Source organism: Carlito syrichta, unplaced genomic scaffold (genome assembly GCF_000164805.1).
Source record: "Carlito syrichta isolate Samal-C Ts95f unplaced genomic scaffold, Tarsius_syrichta-2.0.1 Scaffold301536, whole genome shotgun sequence".
NCBI classification, from domain to species: domain Eukaryota; kingdom Metazoa; phylum Chordata; class Mammalia; order Primates; family Tarsiidae; genus Carlito; species Carlito syrichta.
Window position 1 is genome coordinate 16,536 of NW_007245632.1, and position 26,983 is coordinate 43,518.

Below are 26,983 nucleotides of genomic sequence, written 5' to 3' on the forward strand. Positions count from 1 at the left end.
CACTGCACTCCAGTCTGGGTGACAGAATGAGACTCCAACTCAAAAACAAAAACAAAAAAAACAAACAAACAAACAAAAAAAACCCCAAGAGAATCTGTCAGCAACCTCCTTGCACTAATAAAGGACTTGGGCAAAGTCTCAGAGTATAAAATAAATGTGCAAAAGACAGTGGCATTTTTATAAACCAACAGTAAACAAACAGAAACCCAAATAAAAAGCACAATTCCATTCATAGTAGCCACAAAAACATGAAATACCTTGGCATCTTCCTAACCAGAAACGTGAAAGACCTTTACAATGAAAACTACAAAACACTAATCAAAGAAATCTAAGATGACACAAGCAAATGGAAAAATATCCCATGCTCATGGTTTGGACATTGTTAAGATGTCCATCCTACCCAAGGCAGTCTACGGATTTAATGTAATACCCATTAAATTATCAGCAGCATTCTTCTCAGACCTGGAAACGACAGTACAGGAATTCATATGGAAACATAAATAATCATGAATAGCCAAAAGAATCCTCAGCAAAAAGAAAAAAAAAAGAGGTATCACATTTCCAGACTTTAAACTTTACTATAAAGCTGCAATAATCAAAACAGCCTGGTATTGGTATAAGAACAGGTACATAGACCGATAGAACAGAATAGAGATTCCAGACGCAAACCTCAATTTTTCAAACAACTCATCTTCAACAAAGCCTCCACCACCAACTACTAGGCTGAGGAGAACCTATTCAGTAAATGTCCAGGAGAGTTTTTCCTAGGTTTTCTTCTAGGATTTTTTTATAGCATCAGCTGTGACACATAAGTCTTTAATTCATGTTGAATTAATTTTTTTAATATGGGGAGAGATAGGGATCAAGTTTTATTTTTCTACATGTAGTTATCCAATTTTCCCCAGCACTATTTGTTGAGTATTATGTTTTTGTCTGCTTTGTCAAAGATTGGTTGGTTGTAGGTATTTGGGTTTATTTCTGGAATCTCTTTATGGTTCCACTGGTCCATGCGTCTGCTCTTGTACCAGTACCATGCTGTTTTGGTTACAACAGCCTTGTATAATTTGAAGTTCAGGTAATGTGATGCCTCTGGCTTTGTTCTTTTTACTTAGGATTGCTTTGACTATCCTGGCTCTTTTTGGGTTGCATATGAATTTTAGGTTTTTTTTTCTAATTCTGTGAAAAATGACATTGGTAGTTTGGTAAGGATTATGTTGAATCTGTAGATAACTTTGGATTATATGGTCATTTTTACAATGTTGATTCTTCCAGTCTGTGAGCCTGAGGTGTTTCTCTATTTGTTTGTGTCCTCTACAGTGTCTTTATTCAGAATTTTGTAGTTTTATTTGTAGAGATCTTTCACCTCTTTGGTTAAATATATCTGTAGGTATTTTAGCTTTTTGGCTGCTATTGTAAATGGAATTGAGTTCTTGATTTGATTCTCAGTTGGGTCGCTATTGGTGTATAGCAGTGCTACTGATTTGTGTTTGCTGATTATTACTACATTCATTTATCAAATTTAGGAATCTTTTGGATACTCTAGGTATAAGATCATATTGTTAGCATACAGAGATGCTGGACTTCTTCTTTTCCAATTTGGATACTCTTTATGTTTCTTGTCTGATTGCTCTGGTTAGGACTTCTGGTACTGTGTTGAATAGGAGTGGTGAAAGTGGGCATTCTTGCCTTGTTCCATTTCTGAAGGGGAGTATGTTCAGCTTTTCTTTGTTCAGGATGACATTGGCTGTGGACTTGTCATACATGGCTTTAATTATTTTGAGGAATATTCCCTCTATGTTTATTTTGCTGAGGGTTTTTTAATCATGAAGGATGCTGGATTTTATCAAATGCTTTTTCTGCATCTGTTGAAATGAGTATATGATTTTCGATTTCTGTTTATGTAGTGGGTTATATTTATTGACTTGTGTATGTTGAACCATCCTTGTATGCCTGGGATAAAACCCACCACCTTACATTATGTCCATATGGTGGGAGTGTATGTATACCCCTAAAACCAAAATGAGATGAGAGAAAGGAAAAGAGCAGAGAAAGAAAGAAGGGTGAAGAAAGGAAGATGAAAAGAAAGAAGAAGAAAAGCAATCAGACAAGCAAACTAATGGGTAACAAACAAAAACCAACAAAAACCCCCCAAATCCCCTCAAAATGAAGTACAGTCACTCTAAAAAATACCCTTACAAAAAAATAATCAAAAAACAAAAAAAGGACAAAAAGGGGCAGAACAGTCGGAAGACACAGAAAGCTATATGGAAAGAACGGATCCAAAAAATGAGCTCCTCCTTGTGGCCGTTTCTGGAACTTCCAATTCCTTTCTTTTTTTTTTTTTTCTTTTGGCATGTCTCAAGTGCCTTCAGACTCTCCCCTCTGCTCTCTGAGCTGGCCAGCTGGGCTCTTCTCAGTGTGTAGCAGACGCCCCATGGACTGCTGGGGAAGGGGCGTGAATCAGATTAGGACTCACCCCAGCTCAACTGCTGCTGCTGCTGGTACTGCTGCTGCTAGGTCTCCCACTTGGATCACTCCTGTCTGTGTTTGATCCAGCATGGAGGTGGGGCATCTGTCTTTCTCTCATGCTCTTGAGGTATCCTCTCTGGGCCAACGCTGGTCAATCCCAGAGCCATGCAGAGATTGCCCCTCTTTCTCAGGATAGAGGCTGCTCAGAGTGGGTGGGCTAAGGCGGGTCTCCGCCCAGTCCGAGGCAGAGAAAATGGCAGTAGTCGGCATCTTCTTCTCCAGGGGATGGGAGGTCAGCTCCAGATACCCTCTCTGTGCTTCTTCCGCGGTCCCTGCTGCCAGTGTCTGACCTGCTGCCATAGGTGGTGATGGTATGGGCCAGGGGCCGGGTATACTCAGGGGCGGCTGATCTCTGCTGCCTTTTCCTGAGAGATGAGAGAGGCCCTGAGAATGGCGAATGATCTTGTGCCCTGGGGGCCTGATTTCAGAGCAGTGGTGAGCTGCAGCCACGTCTGCCGGGGAGCCCTGGGTGCTTGATCCTGTGTCTCCCCTCAGTTAGCCATCTGCTCTCTTACTTGCACACACCCGTGCACGCAGATTCGTCCTTATGGACGCTCAGCCATGTAGTGACTCTCACACTCCCGCCAGTTCCGTCTCTTCATTTTTTTCTGTTGCGTTATGTTGGTTTTCCATTCCCTCCTGAAATTCATTGATTGATTTTATAGTCAACCTTTGAATTCTGTATCAGGAATTGCAAAGATTTCTTTGTTAGGGTCCATTTCTGAAGAGTTAATTTGGTCTTTTCTGGATGTTGGAGAACTCTGTTTTTTCATATTTTCAGAATTACTTTTCTGTTTTTTTCTCATTTGGGTGGACTGTTTTATTTTAGGCTGGCAGGGGACTGACAGGCACTGTAGTGTTCTCTTGGTTATATGCAGCCTTGGTGTGGTGAGTTTCGGTGCTAGCTGTGGCAGTCCTGTGCTGGGTATCTGTACTGACTTAACGGCATCCCGAGTGTCCACAGTGCCTTGGAAAGTGGTGCTACCTGGGGTCTGGGATCAGGCCTTCCCTGGAGCTGAAGTGTTGTGTCAGATGTGGTGGTTTGTGCTGTCGACCTCCAGCCCGAACGTGGCACTGTGGGAGAGAACCAATTGTGATGGTGGTTATGGGCCTGCTCCTCGATAGGTGTGGATCCAAGGAAGTGCCCAGCCAGCCCAAGTGCTGGAAATTACCCCATTTCTCTATCTGAGTCTTTCAGGGGATTGAGGGGGAAAGGTCTCAAGCATCTCACCTGTGCAGACTCCTGACCACCCCTGGGGATTCGGAGGGCGTCCCCCGTGACTGGGTAATGCCATTGTGCAGGGCAGGCACCGAATCATTTCCGAGGGGAGTGCGAGGTTGCCAGGGCCACAAGTCCCACCCAGCTCTCCGCCTTCGTCTGGGCAGTTTGCCTTCCGGGTGCAACTGGCCTCAGGTGCTCTCGTGGCAGTCTGCCCCAGGCAGACCAGGAGTCGTCTGCCGCGGTGGAGTTTGTCCTTGACGCCTGTCCCCTGCCACGCCAGCTAGAAAGCAGCGCCCGAAAGGCTTGTGTCTCTGGGGTATGGCAGCTGGCGCTGCTCTGGACTTTCTTTTTTCCTGCACCACTCCAGGTGGGTTTTGGCAGAGCATGCCTGTGCTCAGGCAGTTTCCCGTGAGGGACTGGAGTCCCACAAGGCCCAAGGATCCTACAGGTCAGCTGCAGGAGCGTGGGACTCCTGGGTTCCCCTCACTCACCTTCCCCACTGCATGCAGAGACCGCTCGTGCTCTGTGATCCAGGTGAGATCCTAACTAGTTCCAGCCCAGTTGGTGGAGTTTTATTGTCTTTGTGCTGTAGAGTTATTGTCACTTATTTGAAGAGTTGGGAGGTATGCTGCTGGTCCTGTTTCTCTCTGGTGCTCAGGAAACTGTCTTGATTTGCTCCATGGGAGAAACTCACTCTAGCTGCTTCATGTTGGCCGTCTTAATAGGTATTCTGCTCTCTTCATACTAGTAAAATGTTTGTATTTTGTGAATAAGTAGTCTTTGATTCGTTATTATTTTTAAAAATTACAACCTGAATGTAGGATCTTTTGACCTGTTATTAAAAACCAAGAGACTATTAGTGTAAATTTAAGGATACTGAAATGTGAAGGAGTCCATAGACGTATTATAATAGCTGTGAGCAGAGCAATGAAAGGATTTGCTATTGTGGTTTAACCTGGAAATCACTTTCAAATGAATGCTGGAATGATAGAAGTAAAATTACTGGCTATCTGTTATTGAGATTCTTGCCATATACTGGTCCTTGTGTTTAGCTTTGGATTCACTATAGGTGTTACTTGTCCACCTTACAGAAAGACTTACAATAACAGTTCGTTAATTTGTCCAAATGTGCTAATTAGAGGTGGACCTTGAATTTAAGCCTGGCCTGTCTCCCTCTAAAGTCAGTTCTTTTTATTTTTTTTTCCAAACTGCTTGGACTTAAGTTGTGGTTCCACCATTTACAAGCTATGTGGCCTTAAACAAATGTCTTAAATTCTTTGTGCTGCAGTGTTTCTCACTTGTAAATTGGGGATGGTGATGCCACTTGTTTCACAGGGTTGTTGAGAGGATGCACTGAGTTAATGTGTGCCGGGTGCTTAGAATAGTGCCTGGCACAGAGTCACTGCTCTGTACAGGTTTTTTGTTTTTTTTTTTTTTATATCTCTGAAAGGGTGTGCTGAAATGGATACCATTCAGAGATACACTTAAACAGAACGTTTCTCAGCTGTGGGCCTGTTGGTGTCCACCTGAGCTTCTCTGGGCCGTTTTCTACTACAGGAAATTAGAGGGTTACCTTCAGCATGTATTCTGCTTTCAGCATTCCTCTCCTTTCCTCTAGCAGTGGTTCTGTCTTACCCCTTTCCCACATTATTCAGTGTAGTTTAGCACAGGCATTATGCTGTTTCACAGTGTGCAAGCTATTGTATTACATTCCAAGGGAACCTCACCCCAGGGTGTGTAATTTATGGAGAAGGTGAGTTTAGGATAGCAGTCACCTACTCTGCCTGACTCGAACTTGTTTGAGGCATTTACTGTTTCTTTGTTTTCCAGGCAACTTCTCCTTGAAACCCACTTTGGTATCCGTGGTAGGCAGAACAGTGGCCCTCTCGAAGATGTCCCCGTCCTAATCCCCAGGACCTCTGAACATGTTACATTACATAGCAAAAAGGGTCTGCTGATGTGATTAAGTGAAGGATCTTGAGGCTGGGAAGACTGTCCTGCATTATCCACATGACCCAGTGGAATCACTAGCGTCTGTATCAGAGAGACTCAGGAAGGTCTGAGTCAGAGAAGGTGCGGTGCAGGCTGACCTAGAGGTGGGAGTGATGCGGTTCCTGGCGTTGAACCTGGAAGTGGGCATAAGCCAAGGAAGGAAGGCAGGCTGTAGAAGCCAGAAAAGGCAAGGAAGGGGACTGGCCCTTCCTGGAGGCAACCTGGGTTCTATCTTGCTGCTAGGCTTTACTGTCTTCCAGTAAGAACTTTTTCTTTCTTTTTTTTTTTTGAGTTGGTTCAACCCATTTTCTGGCCTCTACTCAAATCTTCAGAGCTCTACAATGCTCTTTTTGGTGAGGAATTCTGCTTTTGAGCATTCTGCACTACTGAGGGATTGCAACACTCATCTCTTTTTCAGCAGCATCGGTCAGAACAATAGAATTAGCGACTGCAAATTTATACTTCAGAAGCTCCTTCTGAGAATCTTCTAGTTACTCTCAATTGATAAGACTTAAGATATTCTTATTATTTGTTGTATAGAAAGAAAAAGATAGGGCCAGAAGATCTTGAAGAGGTGGAAGTGAGAGTGAAAGGTAGCTGAGACTTTAAAAAATGAACACAGTAGTATTGATACTGCACTGCCTAGCGTTAGGCCTGAGACAGGTGGATTGTTTGGGGGAAGAATGTGTAGGCTCAAGTGAGAGTTTGTTTTTGCTTGCTTGCTTGTTTGTTTTAATAGTAATCTCTTAAGAAAACAATTTGATACTGGAAAACTAGTTTCCTTTGTTATGATGGGATTGCGAGAAGGAGACATGCCAGCATGCCAAGTCCAAATTAATATTAAGAGTCCTTTATTAGTGCGTGGTCAAGAGTAGGTTCTTGCCACGAAGCTCTTGACACTGAATGGCATCACCAAGAAGCTTATATAGGCAAAATCTGCAAGTTGGCTACATAGCAACTTGGCGACCATAGCAACCATAAACTAGCAACTTAGTAACCAATATGGGAACTTTCAATTGTTAGGGAGTCTTGATTAATTTTGTGTCCTGTGCGCAGCTGGTAAAATCCCTGGAGTTCTGCCAACCAGATCTATTTTAAGGCTACGTAGAGACAAGGTGGAAGAACCATTACACAATGGAGTTACCTTGGTTAGGTTACTAAGAAAATATATGAATGAAATATGAGAATGTAACAATGAGGTTTTACCAGGCATAACATTTTATTGCAATTTACAAAGATACAGTTACACAGAACCTGTGGCGGGGGAGTGTTGCAACTGGTCAGCATGATTGGTTAGCCTGACCAGCTCAGGGGAGCAAAGTTGTGGGTTTGTGGTCATGGAAACGTTAGAGCAATCACACGCACACGTGGGAGATTATTCTTAGCTCAGGCAGACAACTAAAATGGAAGATTTTAACAAAAATAGTTACTTATGTCAGGCAAGTTATTTTAACTATCTTGGTTATTTTATTGGCCATTTCACCTTGATTAACTATGCTAATATTCCTCTTTATTATTACTTTGTTTCTTCATACTTTAAAATATTAATAGGCTTTTGTTATTCTCAATTTAGTACTTTTAAATAAAAGTGCAAAAGGTCGTTTTTTTGGTGAAAGCTTAATTGAAACATTGACAATTAAGAAAAACTTAGCATTTGAAAGTGTTTCTAAAACCTCACATTTAGGCCGGCACGATTGCCCAAGCCTGTAGTCCCAGCACTTTGGGAGGCCAAGGCAAGAGGACTGCCTGAGCCCAGGGACTTGAGACCAGCCTGGGCAACTTGGTGAGACCTCATCTCTACCACAAATGAAAAAAATTAGTTGGGCATGGTGGCATGTTCCTATAGTTTCATCTACTTGGAAGGCTGAGGTGGAAGGATCACCGGAGCCCAGCAGGTCGAGGCTGCGGTGGCTGTGAGCACTTTAGCCTGGGTAACAGAGTGAGAACCCCAACTTAAAAAATAAATAATAAATAAATAAATAAATAAAAAAAAAGCAGCCTTACATTTTTGTTTTGAAATAGAAACTTTGTTCTGTATTTAAAATTTAAAATTCTTGTTTTGAAATAGTAACTTTGTTCTGTATTTAAGGCTTCATGACAGGTGGATGCATAATTTTAAAAATTTTAGACGTATTGCTATTTGAAAACCCCATTGTACCTGAAGCTAATTCGTTGGAAATCTTGAGACAAGCCAGTCTGAAATAATTGCTTGTTTTGCCATTAATGAGCTTGGACTTTGGTTTCTTAACCTCTCTGTGCTTCAGTTTTCTTTTGTGTTTAGTGAAAATAGGACCGACCTTATACGATTGCTTTGCAAATTTAATTTAATTTACGTCAAACACTCTGTACGATGCTTGGTCCTTACAGCTTACTGTCATCGTCGTCATCAGAATTAGATGGGGTTTCTTTCCTTTTTTCTTTTTCTAAGAGCAGGGATTAAGTCATTCTGCGGTTTTACATGTTATAACTTGAAGTATTATTCGGATCAATTTGCATATATTTCTTCTTTGTATTTCTCATAGCAGTATTGTTGGAACAACAGTGATAGTTCTCTTTCTTTGATTGGTTGTACGTTCAATGGTTTGTACAGTTTAAAAACCAAAAATTTTAAATAGAGATTTCTAGAGTAAATTAATTTTGAGAATTTGACTTTTTACAAAAGTAAATATGGTAATTGAATAATGTGACTATTTTCCAGTACATTTTGTAATGAAGTGATTGAGTAGGATATGTGTGTTAAAAAAACAGACTGTGTTTTGCTTGCAGTTCTTAGGTAAGCTGCCTCTGATAGAAATATATCCACATTTTATTTTGGCACACAGAGGCCTTTAATTTGGCCCCATATAACCATACAAGGGGACCAAATACATCTTAGACTGTTGTTTAACCTGTTCTATTTCTTTCTCTTTTCACCCTTATCGTTTGCTCAGAACTTATTTGCCTAGTTTAGACTTTAACAAATGTATGTTTTCGAAAAACTTTTCTGTTGGAAATGTATGCCTGTATTCATATCGTCACTTCTGCTGTCATCAGCAGATCTACGTGTCGGACTTTACAAATCAAGGTAGCAGATGAAGCTCCCATCCTCAGAAATTTTTGACCCAAGAAATATTTGGAACAACTGAAAATCTAACGCATATATTCAGGTGGACAAATTATCTACATGCTCTAGTGAAATAAATTATTGCAGTTAGTTGCTATAGCAATTTATATCCATCCACTGATATATAATAATAAAATAAAAAGAGACTTTAGCATAGGTAACCTTTAAGACTGGTATTAGACTCATTCTGATTTCAAGTGTGATGACAATTATCTCATTATTTAAATGACATTTTTAAAGAGAAATTTGTGTTATGTTTAAGAAGATAAAGGAATCTTACAGAGTGGTGAATAAGTAGATTGAGGCTATCTCAACCAGATAACTATTAAAGAGCTTTTCTAATATGTGTTATAAACTGGGAAGAAAGATACAGTAGAATTGAGGGGCATCAACTCTGGGTGTACACTCATCTGAGAGGTCTGTACTGGGCATCTATCACGTGTAATCTCTTGTTTTAGGCACTGTAGAAGTGCAATGATTTGTCAGATATGCATTATTTCTTCAAGGAGCTTAAGATAATAAAAAAGATAGGATAGGCACATAAATAACAGTTGCAAGATTGAAATGATATCTCATGGGAATTTCAGAGGGGAGTCCTTATAACTCAGACTATCAAAGAGCTACAGAAGAAAGCATTTCAGACAAGGAGAGGGACAGAAGCTCTGACTCAACAAAAAATACAGCATATACGGGAACCTATGCGTGTATATGTGAGAGTTAGGGCAAAGAGTTTGTAGGGAGTAGAATGGAGGCAGATCAGGGTCAGATCATGGAGTGAAGGCAAAAGTTAAGTTTTAATTATTATTTATTGCTCCTGGCTATTACATCACGGGGCCAGGTACATAGGAGCTACTTGAGACATATTAGGAATAAAGTAATGTATTGAAAAGCCAAATTGGATTGTGCTTATCAGTAAAGGGAAGTTACTTTATGTTTTTGAACAGAAAAGTATGCCTCAGGGAGACTAACCTGACAGTTGTGTACAGAAGGGCATTGGATGGGGAAAAAGTAGATGTCGGGAGACAAGTTAGAAGGATAACATGGTAGTTGAAATAAGAATTAAAGATGATCCATGCTGAGAAGCCTTGGTAGCAGTAAATAGGAAGAGACTGATGTGAGAATTATTACAGTGGTAGGATCATTAAATTTGACTTCCAACGATTATTTTTTTGGGGGGGGCTGATATAGATGGAGGTATAGTCAAAGGTTTAGCTATGGTTTCAAGCCAGGGGGCCTGGAAATGATGGTGTCATGGACCATATCTGGGATTGAGTGGAGGGTTAGGTGTGGAGAAGAATGTGGCGAGTTCAATTTTCTTAGACAAATTTGAAATGTCAGTAAGGAATGCCACTGGTATAAAAAGTAGTTGAAAATGCAGGATTCACTTGGTAGAAAGGTTAGTGTTGGGAATAAGACAGTGTGTCATTTGTACAGAGGCATTTTACTGGCATCACTTAAATAGATGAAACCTTAGGAAACACATTTTTAGAGCGTGACAAGAGATTAAAAAAAAAAAAAAAAAAAAAGCAGGTACCAGGGCATACTGCACAGAGTAGGAGCTTAGGAGGAAAGGTAAACTTCAAAGCAGGAGGGATGGTTAATTAGCTATACTGAGTGATAGAGGGAAGTCAAAGAAGATGAGAACTAAGAAAAGATCTTTGGATTTGGTGACCAACAGTTCACCACAGAATAATATTCAGGGGAAGAGGAAGGAAGTTGAGGAATCACCACGTTGTCTGGCCTTGATAATTTTTGTGAAATAAAAAGTAGACATTTTCAGAAAGTAAGGAGTACTTGCCTGAGCTATTGTGCATGAAGAGACTGGAAAGTGGAGTCTTGTCTTGAGTGTTTCAGAAAATGAATTTGGTTAAGATGTAAAGATAACCCTTTTTTTGCCGACTATTTAGTATAATATCTGTTGTCTTACCAAATGTGAACTCCCTGTAACTGAGAATGTTCAGACAATAGCTGACTCGCCGTTGGTCAGGGCTGTTGTAGAACATGGCACCTGTATGGGAAAAGAGGCTGGATTAGAATGGAAATCTGTGGACATCAGTGAATTTTATTTTTGGATTGCTTTATCTTGAATTTGCAGTTGACAGGTAGAAAATTTATTATTTTATACTACAAGAAAGGGATTGGCAGTAGTGGGAAACTACCAGGGAAGGGGGGGGGCACACCTCATCCACAAGGGTACCTGCATAGGATTAGGTATACAAATGTATACCCAACCCTGAATTGTGCCTCACACCTTTAAAATAAAAAGAAAATTCTTTATTTTACATTTTCTCATAGAAAATTTACTGAGAAACGTGAGATTTATTTTAAGTTTTTAAATTTCAATAATGCTAAAGCCAAGGTCTTTACTGATTGTTCCCCTGAATTCTTACAGTGATGCTAGGATGTAGATGTGAAAATTGGGGGTGAAATTAAATGTAACTCATGGGGGCTAGTTAGAAGGGGGAGCTAGGAACTTAGTCTGTTTATTAAAACTCATATCCTTGACATTATGCTTATTTTTTAATTAGTTGGTTGGCAAGACATTTAGATGCAGTAGTCTGGCAAAAGTCGTGGGGTGGAAGATAAGAAATCAGGTTTGCAAAAGGGAGGCAGAAGGGCCAGGCTAAAGAAAAATATTTTAAAAAGTAAAGGAGCTTGTGTATCCATAAATATGAGTATATATACATATGTTTATGTATATACTTTACTATAAATGTATACTTTTATATATCTGCATATATTATGCATATATGCTTATATATACATATATGCATGCATGTATATATCAAATATATGCATAAAGGTACTTGTATTTATGTGTGTTCTATGTAAGATATCTATCTATATAAATGATCTACATCTCTGTACTTTTTTCCACTAAGTAAGACAGCTGCATCCATATGCATTTGCATTTACTCTGTAGTTATCATTCATAAATTTGAGTGTTTTAACTGCAACACAAAGAAAATTCAAAATTAGAGCTCTGCTTAAACATGAAGTACTTTCAGTTTTAAAAAATATAGCTTGTATGCTCTTTTCAGTAGTGAAACTATACAATTTTAAAGAGGAGTAAAACTTGGGACATTTTTAAAGATTTTTTAGAAAATTTATGTTGAACAGTGTGAAATATCAAGCTGTTTTGGATTTATTTGTTATGGAGTAGCTGTGTGTACCCTATTGTTTTCTTAGAAAAAGACAGTGTAACATGGTGGAAAGACTGACTTGCTAGTTATTCTTATAGTGAACACATCTCTACTGAGTGCCTGCCTTCGGGCACTGTCGCAGGTGTTGGGGACACTACAGAGAAAAAGACCAAGCTCTAGGGGTGAGCAGTCAAGTGATGCTTTTGCAAGTTTCTCCCACATTTCTTCCATACTCTCTACTGCCAGTCGTGTATGTCATAAAGAAAGCAGGACAGCGATGTAGAGCTTGGTGAGGCTTGCAGAGACTCCTCTGGGGTGATCAGGGAAGGCCTTTACGAGGAGGCTTTGTGGAAGGGGGCTTAAAAAGACATCTACAGTGTCAAAAATTAGGCTAAACATAAACTCAGCCTTTGCACAGTTAAAAAGTTCCCTTCCTGGAAACTGGCAACAGCACCTGCTGGCTAGGTTAAACTGTTTACCAGCTTTTTTTTCGGCTTCTGTGAACCCCACTAGCATTGCTGGAAAAGTACCTAGGCCTCCAGGATGTTGCGGTTTGGCCCACTTAGAAAGTCCCCATGTGGTTTTGCCCCATTGAAGCAAGCCCCGACAGCCAATGGGGGCCCTTGCTGTGGGGCTTGCATGTCTAGCAGGCAAGCGGCCGCCGGCTGGCTCTTGGCTAATAAACCTCTCCTTTTTATAACTTGTACTTTTGGTATTGGTGTCTGTGAATTTCAGCTTCTGACCCGAGTTCCAGGTGATCAGAGGGCAGCCATGCCAAACGCTGGAGCACGCATTTGCTAGGCTGGGGGAAAGGCAAGGGCAAAGGTTCGTAGTCTGGAGTGAGCATGGCCTCTTCTAGGGATGGAAAGAAGGCTGTGTGACTAGAGCTCGGATGTGGGGGAGGCTGGAGAGAGGTAGAGACACAAACTGAGGAAGATGGGAAGTCTTTTTGAGGGGCTTAGGTGAGCGAGTCAAGGGATTTGGCTTCCAGCGTTGCTGAGCGTTGCCTGTTGGGGGAGGAGGGATGGCGGGCAGGATGAGACGAGAGGAGCGGTGGTCCGGACTGGAGGTGGCTGTGCTGGGGCTGGGGTTCCAGCCGAGAAGTGGCGATGGGCAGTTGGGTGGAAGACACGTGAAACTTGGGGGTTGTCTTATAGGGATGTAGGGAATGTAGGGAACGAGAGAAAGTGAGGGGTCAAGACTGACTCCTGCTTTTGACTTCAGTCAAAGTCTGGATGGATCGTGTAGTGCCATTTACTATACCAAGACAGGAAGTCTGAGCAAGGAGCTACTTTGGAATAAAGAAAGTCAAGAGTTCTGTTTTTTTCCTGTAAAGTTTGAGATGCCCATGAGACATTTAGTTGGAAATGTTGAGAGGAGGCTGGGTGTGGTGGCTCATGCCTGTTATCCCAGCACTTTGGGAGGCAGAGGCCAGAAGATTGCCTGAATCCAGGGGTTGGAGACCCGCCTGGGCAACTTGGTGAGACCTCGTCTTCACAATAAATCTAAAACTTAGCTGGACGTGGTGGTGCGTGCCTGTGGTTCCAGCTACTTGGAAGGCTGGCAGACGGATTGCTGAGTCTAGCAGGTCGAGGCTGTGGTGGCCGTGAGTGTGCCCCTGTGCTCCAGCCTGGGCGACAGAGCGAGGCTCCTCCTCCTCAAAAAAAAAGAAATGTTGAGAGGCTTACTCTGGAGGTCAAGTGACTGATATAAATTTATGTCATCATAATATACTTAAAAGTCAAAGAACTGGATGAGAACACTTCAGGAGAGAAGGTCTCTGGTACGTACGGGAACATTCTGAGAGCTGTGTGATTTGGAGCAGATGTTTAACCCGTTTGGTTTTTATTTCTCTTTTTTCAGTCATTGCGAGCTGAGATAGCATAGAGCTTGCTACATGATCTATACCCAATAAGCGACAGCTACGATTATTGTGATTTTTGTTCTCTTTCGATAAGTCTTTAGATATTATGCATATTTAAACTGCCTTTGGTGGTTTCTCCAAAATAGCTTGTGGTCTACTATAAACTTTTTTTTAGCTGGAACTTTTTAGTTCAGGAATTTTTTTTTCCATGAAACAACAATGGAGAAAGGCTAAGGAAAATTCGAGGGAAGAAAGGGAACAGAAGCTCAAGCATCAGCACTGTAGCTATGTCTAGGATCCTCTGTGTGGCCTTTTTATTTGTTTGTGCTGTTTGTTTTCTCTGCTTCACTCAGATCATATTTCCGAGTATACAGCATTTCGGCTTATGTCTTTGGAGTTATATAACGTTCTAAGTACTGCAGTTAGTTGCTCAGCAAGTAATGATAGTTTTCATATACATGAAAGTACACTCTTCTGCTGGGACATTCGGTTCCCGTTTTAAAGCCTTGGGAAACGAAAACCCCAGGTTGTTGCCAAGTCAAAATAGAACATCTTCTCTTGTCCAGAATGCGTTTTGTGCTTGGAATTACATTAAAAATAAGTTATAGCAATACTCCTAAAAGCCTTTTAAATAAATGAATGTTCTGCCAATTGTGTTACAGAGTTACAAATTTTGTCAAGGAAAATTGCAATCGATTTTAGACCAGTTGGATCCTGGGCAACCTAAAGAGGTAAGCTTAAAGGATGGCTGTCAAGTTTGGTTGGATATCATGTATTATCATATGCTAGATTTCAAACAGTGGCAACAGGCAGTTTCTCTTGAGGCTAGGCCTTTGTTATTGTGGACAGTCCTGGACTGGTATCCCTGGTGAACTTGTTGGTCTTGAAATGAAAGGTCACAGAGTGAGGGAGGCTTTCCTTAGAGAATTATCATGTTTGTAAGAGGACATTTTTATTTCTAACCTCAATTTTGAAGGGATAAAGTTATGAGCAGTGGTCCTCAAAACTGTTCCTTCACTGTTGCTTTGTATGTACTATTTTAGTAAGTGACTTCTTAAGAAAATTATTTTAATTTAATTTTTGTCTGCTTGTAGAAAATGTGAGCAATTTTCCAAAAATAGGCAAAATTGTATGTATTTATCATGTACAACATATTTTTAAAGTATGTATACATTGAGGAATGACTACATTTATCTGGTTAACACATGCATTGCCTTAAATAATTATCAGTTTTCGTGGTGAAAAAACTTAAAATCTACTTTCTTAGTATTTTTCAAGGTTATGATCTATTTGTTATTAACGGTTACCTAATATAGTAGATCACTTGAATTTATTTTTCCTAATTGAAGTTTCATATCCTTTGACCAACATCTATCAAATGTTCCCCATGTGAGCAACTTTGACACTTTATTAGAAAAAGTATTTTTGTCTTATTTATTATTATTATTATTATTAAATTGAAATCTCACTCTGTTACCCAGGCTGGAGGGCAGTGGCATCATGGCTCACTGTAGCCGCTACATCTGGGCTCAGGTGATCCTTCCACCTCAGCCTTCCGCGTGGCTTGGACTACAGGAGTGTACCGTGCTTGGCTGATTTTTTGATTTTGTAGAGATGAGGTCTTGCTGTGTTGCCTAGTGGTCTAACTCCTGGGCCCATGCAACCCTCTATCCTCAACCTTCCAGAGTGCTAGGATTACAGGTATGAGCCACTGTTCCCGGCTTTATTTATTAGAAAATGAATTTTTAAAGAAGCAATTATATTGAACTGTGTCTTTATATTTTAAAAGATTATAGAATTCACTGTTCATTTGAAAGTCAGTCTGAAATAGAAAAAATGATAGAATTTTTGAAGTTGTTTTGTATGAGACTTTTGTATATCTTGTCATTGGTCTCAATTTTTGAACTTACCTTTCTCAAAGTTTTTATTTTCAGTTAAATGAATAGTTGCGATTATTCCCACTGAAATTTTCTAAAAAGTCATAGAGAAGAATAATTTTTTTTCTCTCTGCATTTTGCATTCTAATTTATTTTCTGGGTTCTTATTAAATAACATATTTGAAAATATCTTGGAAAGGAGATTTGACTTTTTAATGGTAAATATCCTGTTGTCTTCAATTTAAATGGATCATAACTATACTTGTTTAGAAACCTCTGTTCTGCTTCTGCAAGTAGTAAATTCTTAATGAGATTTTGTCCTGGAAGTTTCCTGAAAAGGAAAAATTATTTAACATTGTAAAGGAATTCCTAATTTTTTTTTTTTTTTGAGTTGTAATTTCGCTCTGTTGCCCAGGCTAGAGTGCATTGGCATGCTCACAGCCACCACAGCCTTGACCTGCTGGGCTCAGGAGATCATTCTGTCTCGGCTTTCTAAGTAGTTGGAACCACAGGTGCGTGCTACCACTCTTGGCTAATTTTTTTTAAAATATATATTGTAGAGATGAGGTCCCGCCAAGGTCTCTGAGTCCAGAGGTCTTGAACCCCTGCACTCAGGCAATCCTCTGGCCTCTGACTTCCAAAGTGCTGGGATTATAGGTGTGAGCCACCGTGTCCGGTGAATTCCTAATTTTTAAAACTGTTTCCGTGGTTTCCTTAATTCCTATCAGAAAGTTGTATTTAGGAGTTCTTTTGTGTGAATATATAGACATTTTCAAACACCTGTATAGGCTGTCTTCATCTAGAATTTGGCACCCTAATTCAGTGTCTGACTTCTTAGCTCTTGGCTCCTGTCTGAGATGCCTGTCCTTTTTAATAATCATTAGGCTTCATTTGGGAAATGACCAGATTTTGAGGATGAGGCTGGAATCAGCATGTTATTACTCACTAGTTGGAGATTGAGTAGGGAAGAAGCTTCGCTTCATTAATCCTTGGAGTAAAGTTATTTTCTACTATTTCCTTTGGGTCATACTATTGCAGGTAAATCCTGAAGGCATTTTGAGAAGACTGATTAGGAAGTAACCCTTCTGTGAAAAATACAGAAATTCAATTTTGCATCCCACTGCCAAATGACTTTTTTACCCCAGTAGTTAGAAGGTCAAAAAACAAGTTCAAGCTAATTGTTTTGTGAGAACTGTTCCTACGTCTTGGAATGGGAATACTTCAGCAGGGTTATATTTGGGTAGTGTTTTGAAATTAAAGCCCTCAGTCTATAGGACTGAGTATGGGGGCTTACTAGAATGCAGAGTCTGTAGGACAAGGACACTTGAAAATATTTTTAAAGTGATTTCTTGGCAGGGCACAATGTCTCACACGTATAATCCCACACTTTAGGAAGCTGAGATGGAAGGATCCCTTGAGACCAGGACCCCATCTTTAAAAAAAAAAATTGCTGGGTATGGTGGCATGCATTTGTAGTTCCTAGCTACTCAGAAGGCTGAGGTAGGAGGATCACTTGAGCTCAAGAGTTTGAGGCTGCAGTGAGCTATGCTTGCGCCCCTGTACAATGATTGAGCAACAGAGCAAGACCCTGTCAGTAAAAAAACAGACAACAAAATTTCTCAAGAGTTGCTTTATAAACAGATATCTGACAAATAGCTCTTTACCACAGTTATTTAGACTATACCGTTCAATAGTTTGTTAAATATTGTTTTGAAGAAATTTATATTATTCTAGTGACTGAGTATTAATAAAAATCTGTAAAACAATTATAGGTGAGATACGAAGCCTTGCAAGCATTGTGTTCCGCTCCTCCATCTGATGTCCTGAACTGTGAAAACTGGACCACTCTCTGCGAAAAGCTGGCAGTGTCTCTCTCTGATCCTGATCCTGTGTTTAGTGTAAGGAGATGGTGATAGAAATATCACAGATAATTTCTTGTTTCTCATAATTGTAGAAATAAGTAGAATATGATAATTTTCTTTAATGGCAGCTCAATTATTGATGGAGCTTCAGTTTCAGGTTTTGAATTGTCAAAACATTTTTTAAAAGGAATGAACTCTTTTATGATTACATTGAAAGTATGGTCAGATCATATTTCATTGCAAAATAATAGACTGTTAGATTGGGCATTTCATTTTATTTTGTGAGGAGATATCTAAGTATTTGTGTCACTTTTTTTTTTTTTTGAGTCAGAGTCACACTTTTGCTCAGGCAGGAGTGCAGAGGCACAATCATGGCTATCTTAGCCTTGACCTACTGAGACGATCCTTCCACCTCAACCTTCCAAGTAGCTGGGAATACAGGCATGCACTACCATACCTGGCTAATTTTTTTACTTATTATAGAGACGAAGACTCCTCATGTTGCCCAGGCTGGTCTCGAACTCCTGGGCTCGGACAATTCTCTCACCTCAGCTTCCCAAAGTGCTGGGTTTACAGGAATGAGATATGACGCCCAGCCTATGTTACTGTTTTTGAATTAAGAGGAAAACTATTTAAAAATAATTTATGATATATGAAAATTTGAACTTAAAATGATGAATTAAGATTTATTCTAAAGGGTTCATAAACATTTTTCTCATGCATTTAAGTGTTTATTTAGAAACTGCTTAACTACGTAAAGAAAAAAGCTAGAAAACTGTAAAGCTAAGAGGTTAGAAAATAATTTGAGGTAATTCATGAAACTAATACAGAATATTTCTAAAATTGTAAAATTATGAAATCAGTGCAGATATGATTTTTTGTAAAAATGGATTGCATATGACTCCAGGAGCAGTTTATGATGAAAAATAAGCTTATTTTAACAGGTACAATAATTCTACAGATAGTGTCTGTGATATGAATGAAACGAAGACCTGACTGTACCCAAGCATCACATTTTAAATACAGATTGGATTTTTAAAAAATATTTTTTATTTTAAAGATATGGGTTACAACTCAGGATTAGGTTTACAAGTGGACATTGTACAGGTAAAGTTTGAGCCTCCAGATTGGATATTTTGTTCCTAATTGATATATCATGAAGAACATTTTGGCTTTAAAATTGATACAGTATTTTGCATAGAATTTAAGGCATTATCAGAAGGGTTACATTTTGTTATATGTTCAACAAATATGTATTGAATACTTACTGTATGTGTTGCATCATGGTAGTTTAGACACTGGAAACACATCATGAACATGACAGAAAAGTCTTTGCCCTCATGGAACTTAGATTTCAGTAGAGAACACAGACAGTAAATAGTTACAGAAAAATATAAGACGTCTCAATACATTTGTCTGTTTAAAATCACAGTCTATCATCAGTGCAGGTCTGATTATACTAGTAAACAGGAGTGGTTTGGGAACCATTATTTGTTATTCTTATTAGGGGAAGGAGGTGTTTACATAATGCTTGGATGCAGTTCAATGTTATTAACACCAGAGGGTATTGTAGACTTCTATAGAAACTCAGTCATCTAAGAACTTGTAGGGGAAAAAAGATATTTCAGGGTCACCTTTAATTTTTCAATGCTCTCTAACAAGAAATCCAATTGTTAAATTTCTCTGTATTTTTTCCCCTTAAAAAAGAAAGAATAGTGGCTGAATAGGTTTTTTTTTTTTAAAATTATAGAGCTTATGTAATATCTTTATAAAATAATCAAATTCCTAATGGCATGCACTACCATACCATATAAGTTGCTTTATTTAGCCATTGTAGATTATTATGCAGCAAGAGTCTGCTTTATTGCTCAAGTTAATAAAATTGAAAGCTGTTGTTATAGAGGAAAAAATGGTAATATAATCAGTCATTTTGAAGTAGCAAACAAAGCAAGGAGTTTTTTCATTTTAAATTTATGCTTGATCCATTTTTTTTTTTTGAGTTTGATTCTGTTTCTTCATCTTCTAAAGGACTCTTACATGTAACTGAGTGAAGCCTATAGTGGGAAAAGTGTGACAGATACTTATCAATTGCTGCAACTATGAAACTAGACTTCTCAAAGTATTTAATATCCTGTGTTCAGTAGGAATTTCTTTGGGTTATTGGAAGATATCTTTAGTCACTTGGGGAACTATTATGTGCAAGCAGATTATCCTAAGTGATAAGAGCAGGGTTATTAATTTTTTTCCCCCAGATTAGAAAATTTAAGGCAACCTTATGTTTTTATTTAATTAAAAGTTCTATTTAGCTATGAGGATTAATATCATCATGTCATTGAAGTTAGTTTAATTAAAATGATAATAGCTACTATTTTTAAGTACCTACTTGTGCCAGACCCTATTCTAACTAGTCTTTTACTTCATGGAATGTAGTTGCCTTGTGATACTTTCTACTTTGAGTATTAACAGTATAAACTTTTAAATATAGTATGTAGTATTTTTCTTGGGAATAGGCAAAATTATTAGAAAGAATCCTAAATGTCTCATTACTGAAACAACCCATGTAAGCAATTAAAAAAGATACATCTTAGATTTCAAAATGCATATTTAAAAAAAACTTAATAATGGTTATTGCACCTTTACATTTTCCCTTCATCTGTCAAACCTCCTCCTCATGTTAGGACCCACTCTTCCCAGATTTTGCAACAATATGTCTCTGTTATTAGAGTCACTGTTAGTTTTGGCCAAATTTACGTGTTGCTGACCAATACAAGAATGTGCCCTTTTAGTGCATTCCTACTCAAGTTTCTGAATGTTGTTCTTTATTTTCTGAGTGTTTACTATGTGAAAAAATGTTTTGTCTGTATTCCATTCATGTAACAGACTTAGGTGCAGATCTTCTATCTCGTTTCCACAGGACCGGATTTTAAAATTCTATGCACAGACATTTACGCTTTCACCATTACATATGACCAAGGAGATTTATACAAGCTTAGGTATGTGTATTAAATCATGTTAAAACGTTTTTTCTTTCTTTTATGTACTTAAGAAAAATGGGTAAGAAATACCTTTTTTCAGAAAGCACTGTAAATAAATGGCGTAATAGTTTTATATTTATGCTTTTTTTCCCAGCTAAACATTTGGAGTTACACTTTCTTTCTAGAGAAAATCATATTCCTACTCTTTCAGCTGGTGTAGATATAACTAATCCTCATGTGATCCGGTTACTTAAAAAGGTATCTATTTGCTAAAATATGCTTTTATTTTATTTAAGTAGTTTTATATCTAAGAATTATAATTTTTGAGAACTTTTGTATGTGGTTTTGTAGGTTCGTCTTCTAAATGAATATCAGAAAGAGGCTCCATCTTTCTGGATTCGTCATCCAGAGAAGTAAGCTCCCTAACTTATGCCAATGTAAAACATAGAAGTGTAACTGCCCCCTGTACATTTCAGAGGGAAAGAATAGAGATGGTTTAGTTGGCTTAGGTGACTGGGAAGGGATTAATAAAGTTTTTCTTTTTTAAGCTTGTCATGTTTTTGTACTTATAAAACTACCATTTTACACAATTTATTACAAGATAAAAAAGGGATTTATAGATATAGGGTCTTACTGGTCTTTGTTACTTTGGACAAGTTTCTTAAATCTTCTTTAAATGTTTTCCTTTCAGTTCTAGAATTTTTTTTTTTTTTTTTTTGAGTTGGAGTCTCACTCTGTCGCCCAGACTGGAGTGCAGTGGCCGCTCCCGGCCACCACAACCTCGCCTGCTGGGCTCCGGCGATCCTTCCGCCTCAGCCTTCCAAGTAGCTGGAATTACAGGCATGCGCTACCATGCCCGGCTGATTTTTTGATTTATTGTAGAGATGAGGTCTCGCTGCCCAGGCGGGTCTCGAACCCGCGGGCTCAGGCAATCCACTCACCTCAGCCTCCCAAAGGCGCGGGATTACAGGCTGAGCCACCGAGCCTGGCTAGTTCTAGAATTTTTAATAAGGTTGTTTGAACATCTGGGAGTCTAAAAAGACACTTATATTTGGAGATTTAGTGTTGAAATAGAAAGAACGTAAGTTTTTAAAGCAGAAAAATTGAATGTGAATCCCACCTCTACCATTTACTGAAATATAAAAAGATTAAAGATAATATACCACTTTATTGTTCTGTAATTATAAAGTATATCACCAGTACTGTATATATAATAGCATTTGTGTTTTAAAAAAATCATCTTTTTCCCCCAAACTTTAAGATATATGGAAGAAATTGTGGAAAGTACTTTGTCCTTGTTATCAGTTAAGCATCATCAAAGCCATCTTGTCTCACAAAAGATTTTGGATCCAATCTACTTTTTTGCATTAGTTGATACCAAGGCTGTATGGTTCAAAAAGTGGATGGTAAGGAAAAATAGAATGTTTTTATATCTTTAAGTGCATTGCTGTATTATTTGAAAGAATAGGCAGTGTTGAAGTGTTTACTGTGTGCTAAGAGTTGAATCGCTTTTACATGTGTTAACTCAGTTTATGAGGTAGGTGGTATTAATGTCCCATCTTTCAGATGCAGAACTGAGGCAGGGAGAAGTCAACTTGCTCAAGATTGTTTACCTATTAAATAGCAGATCCAAAATAGGGTTTTAGATAGTAATTCATTTGAATCTGTTTAAGGGAATGAGCCATTCAAAGTCTTGATTTTCTTTTTAAGTGTTAAAGCTTTAAAGATTTTAAGTAGATGTGGTGGTACATAAGGATCAGTACTTGTTTTTGTCTGGCTTTGGATACATTTCTGAAAACATTCCTAGTTGGTGGTGCCTTTACTATCTAAGCTGTGTGGTAAATGCCCAGTTCACCAGAACACAATTTTGTCTCCAGTGTTTAGTTTTACCTGGCCTATGTGGTATGTGATATATGTTTGCTCAATTAAATTAATTTTACATTAACCCTTTGTTTCTCACATCTGATACCTAACATTTTTTTCTTGATTATCAAATTATACCATTATTAGAGAAAATATGCAAAATATGTAAAATCTTAAATAAAATTAAATTTTTCTAACTATACAATATAGGGAAAATGACTATTAACATTGTTTTCTGTAGGTTTATTATATATACTTTTATATTTATCTGTTTAGATCTTTTAAAACACTGAAGTAATATTCTACTAACTTGGTAATTAACTTCTTTCACTTAATGTTTTTATTGCCATTTTTGATTCTTAAGAGAATGAGGCAGAAAGTTATTTAAAATAATATTTCCAACTGTGTCCTAGTATTTGTGAAAATTCATCATGTTTTCCTATACTTTTTTTGTTTGTTGGCAAACTTTTCATGTCAAGCGCCAGATGGCAAAATTTTCTGGCTTTGTGGCTGTAGAGTGTCTGTTGCAGGCACTCTGTTGTTGCTCCAGACCATTCGTAGATAATATGTAAGTGAGTGGATTTTACTGTGTTCCGATAAAACGTCATTTCCAAAGTGAGGTCTGGTCTGAACCAGTAGAACAATGGGAATTATAAAAATAAAATCACAGCTAAATGAAATAGGGACCAAGATAGATCATGAAAGAATCAAAAAGACAAGAAACTGGTTCTTTGAAAGGATAAATAAGTTGAACAGACCTATGACCAGATTAACAACAACAACAACAAAAAGAGAAAATTTAAATAAACACAATTAGAAACAAAAAAGGTGATGTTACAACTGACCCTGAAGAAATACAAAAGATTATCAGAGGGTACTATGAACCATCTGTATGCGAGTAAGCCAGAAAATCTAGAGAAAATAGAGAAATTCCTGGTATCACATAACTTCTCAAAATTGAAACAGGATGAAGTTGATACCAATAGACCAATAACAATCCAAGAAATCAACTCTGTAATAAGAAACCTCCCTGCCAAAAAAAGCCCAGTGCCACATGGTTTCTCAGCTGAATTCTATAAGGTATACAAGAAAGAGCTGACTCCAGTCCTTGAAAAGTATTCCAAACAATTGAGAAGGAAGGACTTCTCCCTAGCTCATTCTGTGAAGGCCGTGTCATCCCGATACCCCAAAATGGGAAACATCCAACAAGGAAAGAAAATCTCAGGCAAATTTCCTTGATGAACAGAAGCAGAAATTATCAATAGGATTCTAGAGTTGGCATCCAATAGCACATTACAAGAATCATCCATTATGATCAGGTGGGCTTCAGTCCCAGGATACAAGGCTTGCTCAACACACGCACATCAATAAATGTAATCTACCATGTAAACAGGTGTACAACCAAGAACCACATAATCGTCTCAATAGATGCAGAAAAAGAAATTGATAAAATCCAACATCCCTTCTTGATAAAAGCTTTCAGACACCTAGGCATCTAAGGAACATTCCTAAAAATAGTAAGAGCCATCTGTGACAAACCTACAGCCAACATCCTACTTAATGAGCAGAAGTTGGATCAAAACAAAGATGCCCACTCTCACTCCTCCTATTACTGGAAGTCCTATCCAGAGCAATCAGGCAGGAGAAGGGAATCAGGGGTGTTTAAACAGGAAGAGTGGAAGTAAAATCCCTCCTCGCCGATGATATGATTCTATATATAGAAAACGCTAGAAAGTCTGTCAAAAACCCTGCACTAAGCCGGGCTCGGTGACTCAGCCTGTAATCCTGTGCCTTTGGGAGGCTGAGGTGAGTGGATTGCCTGAGCCCGCGGGTTCGAGACCTGCCTGGGCAGGTGAGACCTCATCTCTACAATAAAATCAAAAAATTAGCTGGGCGTGGTAGCGCATGCCTGTAGTTCCAGCTCCTTGGAAGGCTGAGGTGGAAGGATCACCAGAGCCCAGCAGGTCGAGGCTGCGGTGGCCGGGAGCGGCCACTGCACTCGTCTGGGCGACAGAATGAGACTCCAACTAAAAAAAAAAACAAAACAAAAAACCCTGAATGATAAACAACTTTGATAAAATCTTGGGGCACAAAATCAATGCACAAAAATCGGTTGCATATCTGTATACTACCAACAAGCAGGCTGAGAGCCATATACAAAATTGAACTCAAAATGGATCTATGATGTAAGTGTGAAAACTCAAGCTGTTAGAATCTTAGAGAAAAGTTAAGGAAACCTTCCTGGACACTGGCTTAGGCAATGAACTCATGACAAAATCTAAATGTAGCAAAATCTAAAAGTGACAGATGAGACCTTTTCAGGCCATAAAGTTTTTGCACAGCAAAATGACCATCAAGAGAGCAAAGTGACAACCCACAGAATGGGAAACAATATTTGCATGCTTTGCATCTGACAAAGGCCTACGGTTCAGGATCTTTAAGGAAGTCAAACTAATTGATAGGAAAAAAAAAACCTAATAACCCCATTAAAAAGTGAGCGAAGGACATGCAGACACTTCTCAAAGGCAGACATATAAGTAGCCAACAGACGTATGAAAAAATGCTCAGCATCACCAATCATCAGAGAAAGGCAAATCAAAACTCCAATGAAATACCCTCCCCAAACCAGTCAGGTCAGGATGGCAATCATTAAAAAGTCAAAAAACAGCAGGTGTTGGTGAGGCTGCAGAGAAAAGGGAAGGTGCCCACACTGTTGCTAGTTCAACCTTTGTGGAAAGCAGTGTGGTGATTTTTCAAGGATTAGAATTTGAGCAACCATCTGACCCATTAATCTCTCTCTTGGGATATATACCCAGAGGAATATAAATCACTCTAGCAAAAAGAAACCGCATGCCTGTGTTTATTGCAGCACTACTCACAATAGCAAAGACATGGAACCAACACAGATACTCATCAAAGGCGGACTGGATAAAGCAAATATGGTACACATATGCAGAATACTATGCAACCATAAAGAAGGACAAAATCATATCCTTTGCAGCACCATGGATGCAGCTGAAGATCACTGTTCTAAGTGAGCTATCACAGAAACAAAAAACTGAATACTGCATGTTCTCACTCATAAATGGACACTGTACATTGGGCATGTGGGCAGAGAAGCAGGAAGAACAGGAGCTGGGCATTGCTGAAGCGGGGGGATAAGGGACACACAACCACCCATTGGGTACCACGTCCACTACTAGTGGGGAAGAGGGCTCCCTGGAAGCCCAAACCTCGCCTTCGTGTGGTTTCCTTCTGTAGTGAATCCTTCACATGTACCCCACAAAGCTAAAAAATAACAACAAAAAACAAAACAAATTTAAAAAATCAAACTGAAAAGACAAAACTCTCTTCCCCACAATGCTGGTAGAATTTTTACTGACTATTATTCTGTTTAGTACTTTAATTATTCTTTAGTAAAATGAAGAAGCTAAATGTTGAACACTAATGATATCATAGTTTAGCTAAATACCATTTGTAGTTTTCCCTGGTTTTGTACAATGCTATGCGTTTGCATGTTTTAATTCCACTTATATTCAGGAGAGAATTAAAGCTTTTTTGGTACTTTGAATCACTTTTAAATGTGATTGACAGAAAATGATTAGGATATTGTTCTTGCAGAGCATTTCATCCTTAGCAATTTTTTTGCATGTGTAGACAGTACAGTATCCTCTTCAGTATTAGAGTTGTGATTTTTTTTGTTTTGGCCACTCATGTGTCTTTTCTTTTGATTCTTTTGTACATTGATAGATATACTCTTTTTTTTGGTGGTGATATTAAAATAGCTTAGCATGGAAATTGATGGACAGAACAAACACATTTGTTCAGCACTAAATGATCCAGAAGTTTCTAAATATTATTTGTATTCTTGTGATTGCTATGCTCCTAATCCAATGTACACAGAAAAGCTAGTTTGGCATTTATTATAATTATTTAAGCCTAACCTATTGTGTGATTTATAATGTTATTGGAAATAATGCAGGAAGAATAGATTTTGATGTACATAGCTTGAATATTAAATTGAATATTATTTTCTCTTAATTTTAGCATGCACATTATAGCAGAACTGCAGTACTAAGACTTCTTGAAAAGAAATACAAGTCTTTGGTAAGTTCATACTACCATTTTTATGTTCAGAAGTACAATCACAAAATAGCTTGAATATGCATAGTTGAGTGGTGATAATTAATAAGCAAGCAGTTCACCTTTTATGTGACCTTAAACTATGATCCTATGATACATAAAAGGATAACTGTAGAGTTTTAAAGTGCTATCAGGATAACAATTAGGAAATATATAAATACATAGTAAATGGGCTGCTATAAATAACAAACTAGTTAGAGAAAATTTTTAAGGAGGGACATGTAGTTTGATTCAGATCAGGTATAAACAAGGGAATTACTTTTATAAAATATAGCCATGTTTTTGAGTGAAAATTGCATGAACAAACTCAGAATGATAATAGTTTTACATTTGCAAGAATTGATTTGTGTTACACCAAATATAGACTAGCAATGTAAAATATATTAACAAAATTATTTTTATTTATTACT

General features: G+C 38.4%; 1 protein-coding gene across 1 annotated transcript in view; it reads left to right on the plus strand.

Moving 5' to 3' along the window:
* Positions 1 to 26,983, plus strand: part of TBC1D32 (TBC1 domain family member 32) — a 246,584-nt gene that overhangs the window by 9,829 nt on the left and 209,772 nt on the right. The window contains exons 3-9 of the mRNA XM_021710784.1: positions 14,516 to 14,584; positions 17,503 to 17,628; positions 20,507 to 20,585; positions 20,722 to 20,825; positions 20,919 to 20,980; positions 21,829 to 21,973; positions 26,478 to 26,537. Coding sequence (XP_021566459.1) covers positions 14,516 to 14,584; positions 17,503 to 17,628; positions 20,507 to 20,585; positions 20,722 to 20,825; positions 20,919 to 20,980; positions 21,829 to 21,973; positions 26,478 to 26,537 — 645 coding nt within the window. The remainder of the gene's footprint in view (positions 1 to 14,515; positions 14,585 to 17,502; positions 17,629 to 20,506; positions 20,586 to 20,721; positions 20,826 to 20,918; positions 20,981 to 21,828; positions 21,974 to 26,477; positions 26,538 to 26,983) is intronic.